This window comes from Scomber japonicus, chromosome 9, assembly GCF_027409825.1.
Source record: "Scomber japonicus isolate fScoJap1 chromosome 9, fScoJap1.pri, whole genome shotgun sequence".
NCBI lineage: Eukaryota > Metazoa > Chordata > Actinopteri > Scombriformes > Scombridae > Scomber > Scomber japonicus.
In genome coordinates this window covers 34,233,272-34,251,306 of record NC_070586.1, presented here as the reverse complement: position 1 = coordinate 34,251,306, position 18,035 = coordinate 34,233,272, and the positions used below count along the sequence as shown (strand labels likewise).

At 37.3% G+C, this 18,035-nt stretch overlaps 1 protein-coding gene across 1 annotated transcript; it reads right to left on the bottom strand.

Moving 5' to 3' along the window:
• Positions 1 to 4,398: 4,398 nt before the first annotated feature.
• LOC128364984 (homeodomain-interacting protein kinase 1-like) lies at positions 4,399 to 6,749 on the bottom strand. Its single transcript, XM_053325602.1, has 9 exons — positions 6,743 to 6,749; positions 6,229 to 6,404; positions 5,915 to 6,106; positions 5,609 to 5,790; positions 5,340 to 5,463; positions 5,109 to 5,228; positions 4,937 to 5,023; positions 4,576 to 4,825; positions 4,399 to 4,490 (listed from the first exon to the last, which is right to left on the bottom strand). The coding sequence occupies exons 1-9, from the start codon at positions 6,747 to 6,749 to the stop codon at positions 4,399 to 4,401; spliced, it is 1,230 nt and encodes a 409-aa protein (XP_053181577.1).
• Positions 6,750 to 18,035: the final 11,286 nt, after the last annotated feature.

Sequence of the window (18,035 nt, the reverse complement as noted above, 5' to 3'; positions counted from 1 at the left end):
TTTAAAAGTTTATAATTTACAATTTCACAAGATTACAACATTAAAATGACCAAACAGAAGGAGAAATCCTTTTAGAATTTACTGTATTTTTTCTAACGCTGTTTTAACGTCAATCGTAATTCTGAAATCCTCCAAGCAGGCCGTCTTAAAACCCTACAGAGCAGATGTGTTTGATCGTGTCTGCAGTAATCTTAGTTGGCACATGACATTCATATTTCTGAGGTTAAATAACTTTCTAAATAACAGTCTGCATGGTTGTAAATAACCAGTGTGGCTCAACATTCTAAAAGTGGATTATTATAGTATTAACGACATCATTTGTATATCACTGTTATATAATGTAAGAATACATTTTTCATTTTTGTATTTATGAAAAACATAATAACACAGTGCTTAATTGTGGAATAGGATTTATATTTGTTATTTGGAATATAAATGTAACTGTTAATAATGTATTTTATTTATAGGCACCTTTCTGCTTTTCTGATGTAATTACATAGAAGTTAGAATGTAGAAACCTGCTTTTCTTCTAGTGCTACTTTTATATGTATGTTCCATTCCCTATTCTATTGTTTTATTCTATAGTTGAAAATATTTTAATATATGTAATAAGTTTTCTCTGTGTGGAGGGAACTACAACTACATTTCTTGATAGTTATTATTATATTGATCATTATTACTGCTATATAATGTTAGATAGCATTTTTATACTGTATGTTTATATGTTTTTTATATGAAAAACACAATAACACAGTGCTTAATTGTAGAATAGGATTTATAACTATAATAATTTTAGGATTTAATTACACAGAAATTAGAACGTAGAAAGTTTTTGTTTTTCTCTTAGTGCTACTTTTAGTTCTACTGCCTGTTTTATTGTTTTATCTATTTTATTCATAGTACAATCTTGTATTGTTTATTGACAATAAAACTGAACATTGAACCTTAAAATACACCAGGAAGCTATTATATGACAATGCTAGTGAGGCAATAATTTCTAATAAACAATAAACTGAAAGAAGGTAAAATAGGCAATTGGGAGGAGCATTTTTGATTCCATTTCAGTTTTAGTTTGTGAATTTTGTTGCAGATTAATATAAAAATACAACGGTCATTTGAAAACTGTAAATCAAAGGCTAAATAGTGTAAACCACCATCATCACAGTCATCAATCTGGACTGATAAACGCTTTCACGTTCTTCTCAGCACCTCTTAGTGTAAATCAGTTCACTAGTGTTGAACTGTGACAACCAGAATTTACATTAAACACAAACTGATGCCATTAAGAGCTCAAACATGAGCATAGAGCCTGACATGGCTGCAAGCAAAGAGATATAAATCATTTCAACATGTATGTCAAATACAGAGCATTGCACCTGAGAACTACATGTTGAGGAATGTGTTTAGTTTAGCTCCTATTATCCATTAAATATAATGAATAGCCTGTCACATTTGAACCATTTTTCACACATTTAAAAAAAAAGGTATCCACTATCCTAAAAAGGCTCTAATTTTATGCTCAATCATCAATCATCCACAATCAGGGATTTTCACACATTTGAAGCCGGCTCCTCTTCTTTATGGACAATGAAGTAATGACAGAGAGATATCTGAGTGTGACTCCTCACAGACCGGTACTTTACAGGAAGCTCATCAGTGGAGAAGCTGTTTTACAGTTACAGCTCTCTTTAACGTCCAGCCGTCAATCCGTCTTTCACCTCTCAATAAGCTAATAGTTCTAATGTGTCAAAATTGATTTCTAGGAGCCTCCTCTCATAGCTCTTTCTCATCCCCTCTCTTCACTCACTCTCGCATACAACTGATTTATGGCCTTTGTTGCCGCTGGATAAACTGCATTGATTTTTTCCCCTCTTTTCTTTGCATAAAGCTTTCTTTATGGGATAAGTTGCTATCTGAGCAGAATTTATTTTCAAAATAAAACTCAGTTGAAACTCCCAGAGGAACAATTTTACAGTTGTTATGTGAGCGTATTGTCTATATCTGAGTATATTTTTTGAACAAAACCATAATTGTGATCATGTTTAGTGTTGAATGACTGAATATTTTACACTGAATACATTAACCAGCAAAATGAAACTTGATCTGGTCTAAAACTGTGACTTCATGACTTCAACTCTATTTTAGGGCACTGGCTCATTGTTGACATAGCAAAGATTATAGCAGACATCTAAATTAGTGGTTACAGAGCAGTTTGGATGCTTCATATGTAACACTAACAGATGTGCAGCAGGAGTGGAAATGAAATATGTCATAGCTGCAATGATGGGGTGTGTACATTATTATAAGGCCAAGCAATGAAATAAATCGATTTTAAAGTTTTAAGAAAAAAAACTTTTAATGTAGTTTAACCTATTGTAGTCTTTTAGTACTACAGTCTGTTTTTTATGGACTATATTAAAACACACATTTTTCATGCATTTTTGAACTGGTGCTTTTAAATCCTACTTTAAAGATGCTATAATTAATATTTTTATAGAAACAATGGATCAAATGGTGATGTGTAATGTGGAACATGGCACTTATACTGACAAATCAACCAGTATTATCACTTGTCTCTGCAGCTCTACAGAGCATTTTAGCATCTTTCAGCTCATTGTTTTGGTTTTTACGACCCACAACAAACACAACGAATGTTTTGGTTGAGTCTTGTGGCTCTCATGCTGCCTTTGAAGTGGATAAAATAAGTTAATGCAGTTTTAAGGCAGGAATAGTTAGATTTCTCGTTTGTCACACTGTCAAAGGCAACTACACATGTATCTTTTTATAGTGACTGAAGGTTAGATGGTAGGATTATGAGGCACACAGTATGTCTTCCTTCCTTTAAGGCTAACCTGTCACCACTTATAGAACAGAATAGGATGCTGTAGTACTGTATGTAATACATAACAGGCTTTAGTCCTTCAACTGGCCTCACAGGTAACATTCACAGGTATTTTATTTATTTATTTATTCAAAAATATATAAATATAATTCTGTCACATCATTTATTGAAAGATGATGATTTAGGGGCACTGACGGTGGGGGGAGGGGGGGGGGGGGTTGTTCTCCCATGGCTCCATACAACTGTCACTCTCCACTGTGATTTGTTGATTTTGGCCCTAAATATCATATAAGGCAGTAAAGTGACAGAGGTAGGATTACATTTTTGTACATGACACAAAACAAATATCTTATTTTCTCATTTTTGGGCTAAATGAGAATGAAATACCACTGCAGGGTTACATCAGAATAAGAGCCAGAGTGCCTTTATTGTTATTGTACTGTATGCCTGAATACAACACATTAAAAGTGCTACTCTAATGGTACAAATTCAAACATAGAAAACAGAATAAGAACATTGAATACTATAAAATACAATAATATACAACAATGTATAAAAAATAAGTATATATGCATTTACATACATACACCTGGGTCAAATCTTTGAATCTTCTGCTCTTTCTTATTGCATGTCAGAACATATTCACCATATCTTAACAATAATCTCATCTTAAGGCCCAGAGCCTTCAACCTTATCTCATGGTCCTCATCAGCAGAGTTTGCTCAGTTGCTTTAGAGCCACTGATGTTCAAACACAATGTCTATGTAGCATAAAAACTCTGCATGTTCTGTGTTTGTGCATTTTACTTCACAGTGATTTACTGTTACACTTTATCTTATCTTCACACATCATGAACACAGGTTTTCAATTCAGTGTTTAACATGTTTAATGACAAAATAATGACATGATAAGTGACAACAATGGAAACAATTAAAAGTGAAAACAATGATAATAAAACAATGACAATTAAAATAATGAAAAAATATAAATAAAAAATTGAAAAGAAAATGAAAACAATGAAAAAATATAAATTAAAAAATGAAAACAATGATAGTGAAACCATGACAATGAAAACTATGAAAATATATATATACAAAAAATGAAAACAATGATAGTGAAACGATGACAATGAAAACTATGAAAATATATGTATACAAAAAATGAAAACAATGAAAAATATTAACACAAAAATGAAAACAATGAAAAAAAATAAACACAAAATGAAAACAATGAAAAAATATATAAACAAAAAATGAAAACAATGAAAAAAATAAACAAAAAATGAAAACAATGAAAAATATTAACACAAAAATGAAAACAATGAAAAATATTAACACAAAAATGAAAACAATGAAAAATATTAACAAAAAATGAAAACAATGAAAAAAAAAACACAAAATGAAAACAATGAAAAATATTAACAAAAAAATGAAAACAATGAAAAATATTAACAAAAAAATGAAAACAATGAAAAATATGAATGAAATATGGAAACAAAGATTGATCGTACAGATCAGAGGTTTAGTAGAGTAGTCATGAGGTTCTATAGAGGGCATTTAGCCAGCATGGTGGAAGAAGGACACCACCGCTTTCTTCATTCTCTTAAAGAACCTCTTCACCCGACCACCTCTCTTTTTGGTCTTGACCTCTGAAAACCACAAAGATGTAAGTTGTTAGTTTGATTGAAGCAATAAACTCAAGCAGATGGCAAAGGCTTCAGACATGTGACTAACCAGGCTCGAAGTCGATCAGTAAGGCTGAGACACTTTCAGCATCGATTTCCTCGTAAGATGGTTCAGGTTCAGCGACCGTTGACTTCACGTCTGCTGTCACCTGGCTGCTGTGCTGCTCTACAAAGAAAGGATGCTGCAGGACTTTCTTTGGAATGATCCTTTCATTCTTGTCCACGTGCAGCATTTGTTTTACGAGGTCTAAGAGGTTTCTCATCTGGATGCGGGCGGCCTCGTCGGTGAAAGTCATCATCTGGAACAACAAGAGTTTAAAGTCAAAAACAGGTCTGAGGAAGTCAATTAAGATACCACTTTAAACTGAAGGTGTTAAGTAACAAGTGACTGATCAAAAGAGATGACTTACCTCCTCCAAGACATCCAGAGACTGGAGCTCAAACTCTCTGTTGTCAACAAACTGGTGTCCAGTAATCCTGGCGAACTCCTCAGGGGTCTACAAAGAAACACATTACATTACATTGCATGGATGGATGGATAGATGGATGGATAGATAGATAGATAGATAGATAGATAGATACCTTAAGTTCCCAGGTTTGTTCATTGAAGGTGCCCACGATGTTAAAGAAATGGGTACTATATTGTCCGCAGTTCAAGAGGTAATCTGGTATTGGACCCAGCGTGTCCACAATGAATTTCAGCTGGAGAACATCACAGAAACACAAAGATATAGTCATGTGATGTCTCATTTGTAAATACACTTCTTTGAGGACCGAATGGAGAATTTAGCAGTCTGTAAAGAGATTGCTTACCATGTCATAGTGGTGGGACCCGGGGAACAGCTGGAAGCCCAGTGTGATGTCCATGGTTATCAGACCCAGTGACCACATGTCAATCTGCTCTGCGTAGTCCAGGCCCAGCATGACTTCTGGAGCTCTAAGCAAAGAGGAAAAGTCACACTGTCAGTTCTAAACTCTTATTTTTCTGGGTAACATCAGATCTGGCTCTTTCCCTGTGACTGATACTGGAGCTCCACCAGTACAGCATCTCTGCTACATGACTCTCCAGCTGCTGTACTCACCTGTACAACAGAGCCTGGGTGCAGGATCCTGGGATGACATCAGCGGCATGGCGAGCCAGCCCAAAATCTATGATCTTCACCTTCAGCGTCTCCTGCCGACAATCAACCACCATGACATTGTCAGGTTTTAAGTCGGCGTGGATTAGCTTCAGGGTCTCCAGGTGGAGAAGTGCTGTGGTCAGCTGACAACACACAATGATTTATTCTTGTTAGGTCAACAAAATGTACATAGATATTGATTTCCCTTCATTTTTAGATATGCAGTAAAATGGTTCTTCCAAGAAGAGAAGAAGAAATGCATCATACCTGGTGGAGGACTGGACGGACCTGGTTCATGTCCATGGGCAGAAAATCTCTCTGCTCCATGTAATCAAAGAGGCTCATATCCAGCAGCTCGAACCTTAGACAGATCAACTGCTCATGCAGGAAGAATCCGTCCCACTTGACCAGGTTACATCTGTCGGCATCGAGAGCTCTCAGCTCTTGGAGGATTTTAATCTGTGGAGGATTTTTATTGTTTAGTCACCTTAAAGACAAACTGCATTCATTTACTGATGAAAGGTTTTAGATGTGTGATAGATGTAACTGGATGTTATGTGTGTTGCACAGCTTTAGTTTACCTCTTCCAGAGCTTGCTTGGTTAGATGAGGTTTGTCTTTAGTGACTTTTATGGCCACCTTGGTGTCAGTAACGACATCTAGGCATTGGGCAACCTTGCCGAAACTGCCTTCACCGAGAAAAGCTTCTACCTTGAAGCGTGAACCCAGCTCGATTCCCTTCCATATGGGCAAATATTCTGTAGGAAGAGGAGAGGAACACAACATGAAAACACACAATCAACACAGCCATGTTACTTCTTGCTATTAAATTGATATGATTTAATTCAGTTTGTTGAAACCATATACTCAAATTATACTTTTACAAATGAAAAATCCTATCAAGACAGATGTCATATAAATAAATGAAGTAAAAAGCTGCAATATAAAGATTATTTCTTGTTAAAAGTTTTATCAATATTGTTTCATCAAATAAATGTGAGGTATTTTCACATATCTACATAACTGAAGAGTTTTCTGTGTTTCTCAGTCTTCAGAGTTTAAGATATATATATTTTTTCCACCACTCTTAGCTTACCTGACATGTCGCTTGATGTCTGGGACATTTTTGAAGTGAATTCAACGCAATACCAACGATAAGAACAAGAAGAATGAACAAAAAGTCTCTGTGAGAAGATTTGTGTGTACTTTCAGTGAAGTGAACTGAAGGACTGAGGATGAATTCTATTTCTGTGGATCTGTGGATTCTAGATCATTGTTAGGTCACATTCTATGATCAGTGTGCAGAATGGAACTGTATGATATAACGTTACCATGACAGTCACATATTAAGGATAATTTAGCAATATATTCATTTATCTACAAATCAATATCATGTCTGACAATAGAAGTTTCCTCCAGTGTTCTGAAACAGCATCATTAGCTGGTAATGAGTTCAGTTTAGTTCAGCAAACTGACACATCAAATCAAACCCCTGCATCAATAATAAGAATAAAAAACACACAATTGAAATAAAAACAGTGAGGAAAAAGGTTAAGAAACAATAAAATAATTCAAAACAGTTAAAAAAACAGCTTATTTGTTGTATTTTATTGCTAAAGTGACTGCATGGATTTTCACTGTTTTTTATTTTACTTGCCACAGCAGAACGTTTGATACTCTTTCTGTACTGCTGCCTGTAAAATTCTCCATATCAGTCATATACTGTAATATATACAGGTATTATACAGGTACTGTCTCTGAATAGTCCTTTACAGAGACACACAGTACACAGTCATGTATATGCAAAGTTTCAGAGAGGGCTTTAAAAAAAAACAAACAAACAGGTAAAAAACTACAAGAATTAACAGTAGGGAGCGATCTTTCTACAGCAGTACCATTGATGTGTGAAAATAAAATCAGACCTAAAGGGCATTACATAGAAAACTCATTCTTCCCAGCATGAGATAAATGGTTCAATGGTTGGTTTATGGTTAACAGATGCTGTTACATTTCATACATGTCCATTATCATTTCCCTCCATGCATTTAGATGTGGGCTTTCTTGGGATAAGCACTTTTTACTAGCCACCAGCAGAGTATTTATTCAATATTTGTCTCTTTTTGGTAATTCTTCAGTTATAGAGCCCGAAGTATATTATCTTAATTTCCAGAGGTATATTACGCTTAGATATTATACCTAACCCTAACCCATTATGTACCCAATACTTTCCAATACTCTCCAATCACAGGGCGGACCCAGAAGTTGATACAGTTTTTGATGATGAGTGATGTGTAATGTGGAACATGGCACTTATACTGACAAATCAACCAGTATTATCACTTGTCTCTGCAGCTCTACAGAGCATATGAGTATCTTTCAGCTCATTGTTTTGGTTTTTACGACCCACAACAAACACAACTAATGTTTTGGTTGAGTCTTGTGGCTCTCATGCTGCCTTTCGAAGTGGACAAAATAAGTTAATGCAGTTTTAAGGCAGGAATAGTTAGATTTCTCGTTTGTCACACTGTCAAAGGCAACTACACATGTATCTTTTTATAGTGACTGAAGGTTAGATGGTAGGATTATGAGGCACACAGTATGTCTTCCTTCAACTGGCCTCACAGGTAACATTCACAGGTATTTGGTCTTTTTTTTAAAATTACACATCAAACATTATGCATTATGTGTTGTTTTGTTTGGATTGTATGATATGTTGCCACTGCTGGTAAAGCTACTGCACTTCCTCTGTACATGAACATGTGGGCGTTATCCCAATGTTTAACCTTTAGATGACAACATACCACAGTGCCGATGGGTATTGTTGTTGATATTCAGGCCACATTGAGCAAATATGTCTTAAACTGTGTCTGACTTGTTCCAGTGGGGATCTGAGGAGCTGGGAAATGTGAGGAATGCTTAGCATCGCCTTGTGAATCCTCTGCTTCAAACCCCCCACTTATCCCTGTGGCCCAAAGGTTATCTGCTGCCAGACTCGTCTACACACACAGTCTGACTCTGAAGCATGTTTGTGACTGATCCACGCTGGTGGCAATCATGACCTACAGACACATCTCAACGAGACCGCCCTCCACGTTTTCTTCTACTGGCTGCTTGTAGTGTTTGCCATCAAGGAATGTAACTTGTGCTGTTGTAGAAATATTATCATTCATTTCTTTCACAGTAGTTCAGTTGGAGTTGTACAATAGTAAACAGCCAATACAGATTGTTTGATTTTGGATTCAACTTTTAACTTTTGACAGTACATCATTTATTTATGTGTTACCATTGTGTTGGTTTTGGGAATGAGTATGACAGAATTAAAGTTGCCTATTGAATCTTTTTGTATTCAGCGTTACTCACCTAAATTCATTGTGTGTATACTTGTGGTCTAACAAAGAGGATAGGTGCATTTCCTTCCTCATATGTCAAAATAGTCTATATATATCCTACATTTATATCCATGTTTGTTAACCTTTACTCTTCTTCCTCACTTCCTTTGTACATCAAATCAAAGTGGGGACCCACTCTTAAAAACATTGCTCCATAGTGATAGTCAACTAGTGGTCAAAAACTCCACAGAGTAAATATCTGTGGCCATGGATTATCAAATGCTTCCCTCAACTTGGGGGCCTTTGGGGAGAGAATACTTTTGTTTGTGTGTATTGAAGTAAATATTTGCAAATGTAGTGTATAGTTTTTAATTTCAATAGTGTCTTATCAAACTGTCTATCTAGTGTTTATTTGTAGATCATTTAGTTTCTGTGTTTTGACCACCCGTTGTGTGACTACTGGCTGGAATTTCCAGGCCCTGTTTAGTCAGGTTTTGTTTTAGTCAGTTGTTCAGTTTGACCACAATCCAGTTTGATCTAATGTGGTGAATATTCACATTTGCTTTGTCATTCATCAATTTGGGGGATAAATAAAACATGTATTTTAAAATCAAAAGATTGCTCCCTCAGTTAAATTACCACCAACAAACTGCCACACAGTGAAACCCAAACATCTGAGGGTCTGGGGCCTGGGCAGTTTTCTGTTTTCTGTGGTTCAAAATCAAAGTAATTTCACAGGACACACTGGTGAGATCTAAACACTCCTGTAAAAGCCTTCACTTTAGACTTTCATTTCTCAAAAAGTACAAAAGGTATCACAACACAGATAATACAACTTTAGAAATTCCACGTTTTGTGAATGTTTTTAAGTTTGAATGGTGTCTGTAGGATAAGGGATGTCTGAGCAGTTGTGTTTTAAAGAGTGTTTCAATGTCATCTGAGGTTGTTCAGTTAGTTCTGACCTCACACTGAATTTATTAAATAGTTCCACACACAATATAACAACATAATAACGTTACATTCATCAGAACATCAGAACTTTTTTTGACCAAACTGTTACATATGAGCATTACCCCCTTGTAAATGCACCATATTGTATTTGAAGGATTAGACTCAAAATCATGGACATTAACAGACTCAAATGTTCCTGATTCATTTAGAAATGACAGGCACAACAAAAGGAAAGGGTGGTGCAAACTGTATCAGTCAAAAGTTTGGACACACCTTCCCATTCACTTAAATGAGAAAGCGTTTCCAAACTTGTGACTCATACAGTATGTCTTAATAATGATGTACTAAATGGAACCAAAAGCTGTTGAAGTTATTTAATTAGAAATTCACCAGTCAACCAGTTTACCAGTTAATCATACCAACACACATAACTGTATTTGTTATGAAATATCACAGCACATATTATATAAAATACTACAGTAAATTACATATAAAATGAAGATGTGTTCCACAGGTGTTCTGAAACCAGATGTTGACATAATCTATTATATTAAATAAATCTCTGAGACTAATGACTCTCTCAATAGGGGAGTAAATATATTGATTTAGTGCACGCTGACAGACATGCTGTTGTGTTTCCCCATTTTGGTTCCATTTAATATATTTATTTTATTCCCCATATGGCTGAAATGAGAAAATCAGAGACATGAATGACAATATAATACTCCAGAACTATTTCTTTAGTTCTGAATGAAATTTGAAGATTTGAATGGTCGACAGGAGAAAATGTCCACCACTTTGTCAGACTGTTTATGACATGAGTACAGTGATGACACCACACTCTGCAGTCTGATGGTGACTGGCTACACTTGATTTTCTCATGGCTCCTCTTCCAGTCTGCCTAACCTCGAGTCATGTGGCCGCCGTGTGTGTTTGATATCAACTCAGGCACCGTGTCTTTTAGCACCTCCGCTCTGCTGTTAAACTACATTCCTCCCACCTCCGAAGCCCAAATATGTTCACTCGCACTAACCTGTTACCTTTCAACTGTCCAAACATGAGAGGTGTTAGGGAGACAGCGCGGCCAGAGCAGTTTGGAACATTTCCAGTGACCACAGCAGTGGAGACACTTTCCAGTAGAGGACATCATGTCTGCAGGAAAACCACCTAATCAGAGATGCTTCTGGTTGTAAATGAACTTTCTTGTTAAGGAGACTGTGAATAAATGCTTCTAGATGCTACAGCTTACTTTGGATGCAATGACTCTGAACCATTAAGGTCATGAAAAGGGTAGAAGTTGTTTACTCACCTTGACGAAATAGCTCTAGATTACCTGATAAACTAAAATGTTTTGCAAAAGTTTGACTTTTTTGAGTGTTGTTTTCACAATTTCTACATTCATTTTTTTATAGCCTCTGTGATTGCAGGGGCCCATATGTGGTTTAAATGTTCTTAAGATCTCATCAACACTTGGTTTTAAAGTATTCTTAGTGATGTGGATTCACCCAAGATCATTGTTCATCATTTACTTTATCTAAAATTAAATTAACTTATAATTTAGTGTTGGATATCAGCTGTAGATAGAACCACTGCAACACTAGATAGATAATCTTTAATTCACTGTGTCAGAAACTACGAATCCCTCTTTATGGAAAAAAATCGGGATTGGATAGTCGGCGATGCTAAGTATCCAACTGACTTGGACACAGGCGATGGTGGTTTGCAACCCATCACCTATCAATAGTTGCAGGTCCTAAACTTAGCCTAACCAATGTGTAATGATCATATGAGTAACTTTGGAAGGAAATAACCAATGACTTATTTTATCTTTTACACTGAAGGGCTTATTTGAAGAACAAAAGGGGGTGACCTTAGATTTTAAGTCAGTGGTTTATGCCATCAAACTATTTATTATAGCATTTACACATTGTATGTCACAGTCTGCCCTGCCACATAAGGTCATGATCTATTATTTTTCAATATTTATTTGTGCTTCCAGTTTATTACGGTCACTTACCTCTTGTCTCGTTTCAGATCCACTCTCCGTCAAATTTCCTGCCTGTGTGATTGCCTGTGTTGCATCTGTGTCTCATTGTCTCCCGTCTCCTAGTGTATCCAGTCTTGTCTCGTGTATTTTGCCTTAGTGTGAGAGTTCCAGTGTTTTTGTGTAGTGTTTTTCTAGTGTGTTTCAACCTTTGCTCTTGTCATTTACCTACCTTTGCCTGCCGATTTGGATACCTTTGCCTGTTTACTGACCTGGATCTTGAACTTGTTCTGGCCTGAAGTCTGCCTTGTGGGTCCATTATTAGTTTGTATAATGTAGATGTAAGACAGCCTGAACAAATTTCAAAAATGGATCAGTGTTGCAGGACTTACCTTCCACTACATCCTGATTAAACCTGTAAACCATTCATCCATTATCATACATGTTACCTCTATCACTTACCTCACATGAAACACCTTTTTGGTTGCTGGATGTAGTTTTTGACTGATGTTCCACCTCTTTGGTCCCGTTTGAAATATCTCAACAACTATCTGATGTCATATCACATGAAATTTGGTATAGATATTCACGGTTTACCAGAGGATGAATGCCAATCATTTTATCGATCCCTTGAGTTTTCCATCGAGCGCCACCAGCAGGTTAAAGTGTGTACTTACTGATATCTCAATATTGGCTAAATGGATCAATATTATGTACAGACTGTAAATATATGCTAATGGATTGATAAATGTTAAAGTATCAGCTAATGGGATGAAGTATCTTATTATTTGATAATATGATAATGTGGTGCTGTGTGTGATATTATGAAAACAATAAGTTGTGTGTTGAGTGTAAAAGCATGGAAGATAATTGAACTTTTGCCATGTGACATGTGATTATTAGTATTTATTAACTATGACAAAGAACTACTTGTCTCTGAATGCAAAGGAAATATGAAAATAACAAGGGGGCTATCGGCTCTGAAGGTATGACATATAGGATGCTTTGTGTTCTATGAGTTTCAAACAGGAAATATCTTATCATACCGGACGCTGTTCGAGGGGGTCGGATGGAGTCACATGAAGTCAGAAGATCCTGAATATGAGGATGCAAGGATGGAGTCAGATCAACAGCCAATCAGAAGACAACACATTATACATTCCATAAACATTTTGTATTGTATATACAGTAAGACTGGGTCAGGGAGAGCATAGTCAGTCAGACTTTGTGAACTGATACACTTTGTTGTTCGTCAGGGATAGGAAGATCTAGACCCAGAGCTCTGTATGCTTTGTTCATTTACTGCTAAATAAATGGCATATTGAGACTGAATATCTTCTCCTATTGCTTTATTAAACAAACACGCAGACTCAGCTCACACATAGTGTAAGATTAGTTAGTAAAGAGAGCTAAGGTCCAACAAGACCCAATCCCAATGATCTGACAATCGCTCTTAGGATTTCATCGTTGTACCTAACAGCGGTCAGAGTACCGTTGACTATGACTTGGCGGTCTATACTACACTCCAAGGATATGCCTCCCCAGATCATCACTGACCTCTCCCTAAACTGGTCCTTTCACTTTTTTCTCTCATACCACCATGAGTTTGGTATTATTGGTTGACACTGAACTGTTTCAACAGCTATTGGATGGGCTTCTATGAAATTCATTGCAGACATTAATGTTCCCTTCATGGTGAATTGTAATAAACTTTGTGGAAATGCTGGCGTTCATCTGGTTCCATCATCATGTCAAAGTTTTAATGTGTCCACTAACTTTGCAAACCTAATGACACTAATGCATCACCAATAAATTAATTTGCTCAAAGCAGCACAGTGCCTTCATACAGCCTCATAGAACTGTACAACTGTGAACTCTTCGTTTCATTGTTTGGTTTGTTCCCCATAGTGTCTGTTTATTGTGTGATAGTCTGAGTCACTTCACATTTGTATCATGTTCAGTCACAACACAATTTTGGCTGAGCCTGCATAACAACATCTCACCATAACTCCAGATTCTAGATCGTCTCTGTAAAGAAACATCTGACATGGTTTATGTTACCATCGTTATGAGTAAATAACACATCGATTCATGTAAATGGAAAAAACAGAAAATTTAGCTGATGTACACCAGCTGATACAACAACTACATTAAGCTATGTCTCAATGTCTTGTGTTTTGTCTAAGATCTTGTGTTGCTTTTTATTTATTTTTGAAAAATCTTTTTGTTTGTTACATGGGTACAGTTAAATTTGATTTACCGTTTTGAATAATTATGTATTTGAATTTGTATATAAGCACAAATAAAGTTCTTAGTGGTGAATCATTTGAACTGTTCACCTTTTTAGCTTTACTCCATTCCTCTTTTGTTCTTTTGGTAGCAATATTCAAAACATAAATACTACTTTATGGAATTATCAATCAGTTTATCCAGTTCTGTCACTTCTGTTAGTAAGTAGACATGGTGGCACTGAGAGTCACCTCATTTGTTTATTCCAAACACACTGGAAATGTAAAACTCATGACTTCCTGTTTTCTGGGAAAGACCACAGATGTCTGGAAAAACGGATGATGAAGGTTGCCGGCTCTCCCAGCTGAAGCCGTGTGGACCATTCCCCATACTCCAAAGGGTACATCCAGTAATGTGGAGGTTTTACTAGGGAGAGTGTGTTCTGGGCAGTAACCCAGTGGAGATCTGCGGGTTTATCCTCAGTGACAGGTTTCACACGCAGCTTGTGGGCCAAACCCACAAATAACAGCCAGGCGTCTTGTTTGCCATCATTCTCCGGCCTGTTTCAGATTACTGACTGGCTCTTTGAAGTTGGCTGACCGACAGGCAGGGTTTTCCCCTGCTTCTCTGCCAGAAAAAGATTGGGTCATCAACAGCTCTGCCACCCACCGCATATCTTGAATGGTCTCTGAATAAGACGTGTGCTTACTTAGGCATTTGATCAGAGAGCCGTTGGGGAAGCTGTAACAAAAGGTCCAGTGTGAGTTATTTCCTGATTTCACAGCAAAGTCCTCCCTGAAATACAAACCTCAGTGTGTTGCTTTTAAAAAAAAAGCCACTGTTACACCATTCCATTGTTTCATCAAAGGCGACCACTTAGAAATTGTAACAAGCTATAAATAATTAGACACAGTCATTGACACTGAACTTTAAGCACAGTGGCTCTAAGGAACTGAACTGATTCCATTATCCCAAGTCAGTGACAGTCCTATTATGGACAATAAGTCTTTGAGTTTGTTTTTCTTATGTACAACCTGTCATCCATGTCAAAATTGTAGTCATGGCAAAAAGAATGCGGTTAAAGGCACTGTTTGACATTTTGGGAAACCCTTTTTGGGAAAGCTGCTCTCATATCTGTCCATCAAGTTTGGACCTAGAGCAAAGCGGCAATTAGGTTAACATCAAGCCTGGAAAGAGGAGCTAGTCTGACTCTGACCAACATTTAAAAAAAAACAAAAAACAACCACCACCAGTTGTCATTTTCCAAGGAAATGCCTGCTGGAACTATTCCTTTCTGGGATCTGGGATCATGTCATTTTCACATTGTCGATTTGAGTGCAGATGAAAATGAGATGTAATGTGTTATAGTGAGATTTAGAGGTGCTGAGAGGTGGATTTTAACTTTGGCCAGAGCTTGACTAGCTGTTTCTCTTCCAGGCTTTGTGCTTATCAGAGTGATATCAATCTTCACATCTAACACTCAGCAGAAAAAGCAAATATACAGATTTTCCCAACCTAGCTATTTAAAATGATACTACACAGGCCAATCCTCCAAGAGAAAGAGGTGGTCAAGCAAGCTAGCCAGTTTATGAAGAGAGGGAGAAGCACTGGCAAGAACAAAGCCATGAATTGGATAAATGAAGTGTTATTTTCTGATTGTTTTATGGCAGTTATGTTCTAAACCACAACTAAACACGACCACACTTTTGCACAACCCTGCAGGAAGGTGCCACGCTGTCAGATTTTGAGCAAAGCTTCATCCTGTCTGCCCCGCCTTCAGTCAACACACACAGACCTGCTGCTCTTTATACATCCATGATACAGAGCAGAGGAGAGAGACAGAGACAGAGACAGAGATGTAACCTGGTTGCTAAGATACAAGTCCCGACCTCACATCCTGTGCGCTGTTATTGGCTGGGGGCTACACTCACTTTAATAGAGAAAGTTCATGGACACGTTATAAAAAAGACCAAACACACAAGAGTTGGATCCGCTTCCTTAATTGTTCTCATCTCTAGGCTTCATAAATGATGCATGACTTCCTCCATTGGTACTAATAGCACTGGATATACATTTTGTGTGGCAGATGTGTCCAATATAAACATGTTTGCTGTGGAGACTGGACTTTATGATAGTTTTGTCTGCTGCAGGGTCTTTTAAAGAAGTAAAAATGTAAAAAAAAAAGTCACTTGTAGTCGCATCTATCATATGGTCTCTAGCATCATCCCTCAATGATGAGAGAAAAAAATGTGCACACTTGTTTTTGGCTTTTTGTTCAGGTTCTACAGAAATAGCTAGATAACAGCTTGACTCATTCTCTTGATGTTGATAATTATGGTCACTGTCAAAAGTTTGTCCAAAACTAAACATGTGTTCCAAGGTTCCCACCTGACTGCATCGTTATCCAATCAGAATGAAATAAAAGTTGTTTAAATAAAAGGGGGACATGAGCCTGGTACTTTACTTCTTAATAAATAGCTTGCTGTGGATTTGTGATGTCATTGTTTTAGACACTTGGCTATAAAATATAACCTACTGTAGTATGAGATTTGCATTGAAATGGAACAAATCTCTGCAGTAGCTTTGCTGCTATAGTAGAAGATATTGATACAGTAGAAGGTGAGAATGTGAAAAATGGGAGTTGGATTTCAAATAATTAGTATTGAACATTTCTTCTCTTCTTTTTTTCCTCTTTTTGGCCAAAAATGATATCACATTCAACTGCACTGGGCTTACATCAGCAGATGAGGGCATTGAGACATTGAGTAAAGTGTTTTTAACTCAAGTTTATATTTCTAAAGTCAACAGTAAACCTTCCAGCTTAAATCAAATATTGAATATGTCATAATATTAATGTGCTGATTTCACAGTGGTTTGTTTCTGTGGTTACATGCCTGCAGATGAACTCATCGACTGTTTCACCCTAATCCAACAACATACAGTAACTTTCTTCATACTTTCCTGACTTCATATTGAGTTCCACCTCCCCATACCCCTACTGTAACCGCCCCTGCAGCGCCCCTACATCACACATGTATCCTGAACCTGCCGCCCTCACTCACGGAAAGTTCTCCCCGGGACGTTCCTGCGCTGTCATGGGCCTATACGAGCAATAAAAAGCTTGTAACCAAATCCAGAGGCCTAATCCAACCGGGACAATCGCAGTCAGAGGCTGAACCTCCGCAGAGCCCAATCCCTGTAGACTGTCCCCATGCTGCGCTGCATGTGAAGGAGAGAGCACATCAGCTGGGGGCGAAACAAACCACAGGAATGATGTGGGGAATACAGAGAGTCAGTGTCTGCGTCAGAATGTTGCTTTATTGGTGATTTTTACTGGTGGGGTTATAGTGTTCATGACAGTGTTTATGGAGGACTGAGTTTAAAATATATTGCTATTAACGGAGAGGGGAAGAAGATTGAGATGCTTTAGTCTCATTGGGTTTGATAAAGTGTGCGTTCAGGTTTGGTGTTTTGAATCGTCCCTGACAGCTTCTTCATCCCGTGAGGAAACTTGAGGCAACTTTGTCCTGCACAATAAATACAATACCATGGAAACCCCACCCACCTCTGGGTGCCATACTGAGTCCAAACGTGTCAAAGAGCAAATGATCCTGGACACACAGGCTGGGAAGCATCAGAGCGCACTGGACTGTGGGCAAGAGAAAACATCCAGAGAAAAAAAGAAATACTAGTTTCAAGGCTGCTATGTTTAGTATTTTTTATTGAGTAAAAAAAGATGCTGGTACGTTTATCCTGTAGGTGTTAAATAGGTTCAAGAGTGTACGTTTCGGTGCGTAAACGTTTCCTTTGGAGATCATGCGCAACTTCTCGGAGCCGTGCGTCCCCGGCGAGTTACAGCAAGCTTTTTCTACAAGAGTCCGAGATGCGGCTCTTCA

Bases quoted from the DNA above. Each gene is read 5' to 3' on its own strand.
- LOC128364984 (XM_053325602.1), bottom strand. The intron at 5,791-5,914 runs GTATGATGCATT...GTGTGTTGTCAG, and splicing joins TCCGTCCAGTCCTCCACCAG to CTGACCACAGCACTTCTCCA. The intron at 4,491-4,575 runs GTTAGTCACATG...TGTGGTTTTCAG, and splicing joins ACTGATCGACTTCGAGCCTG to AGGTCAAGACCAAAAAGAGA.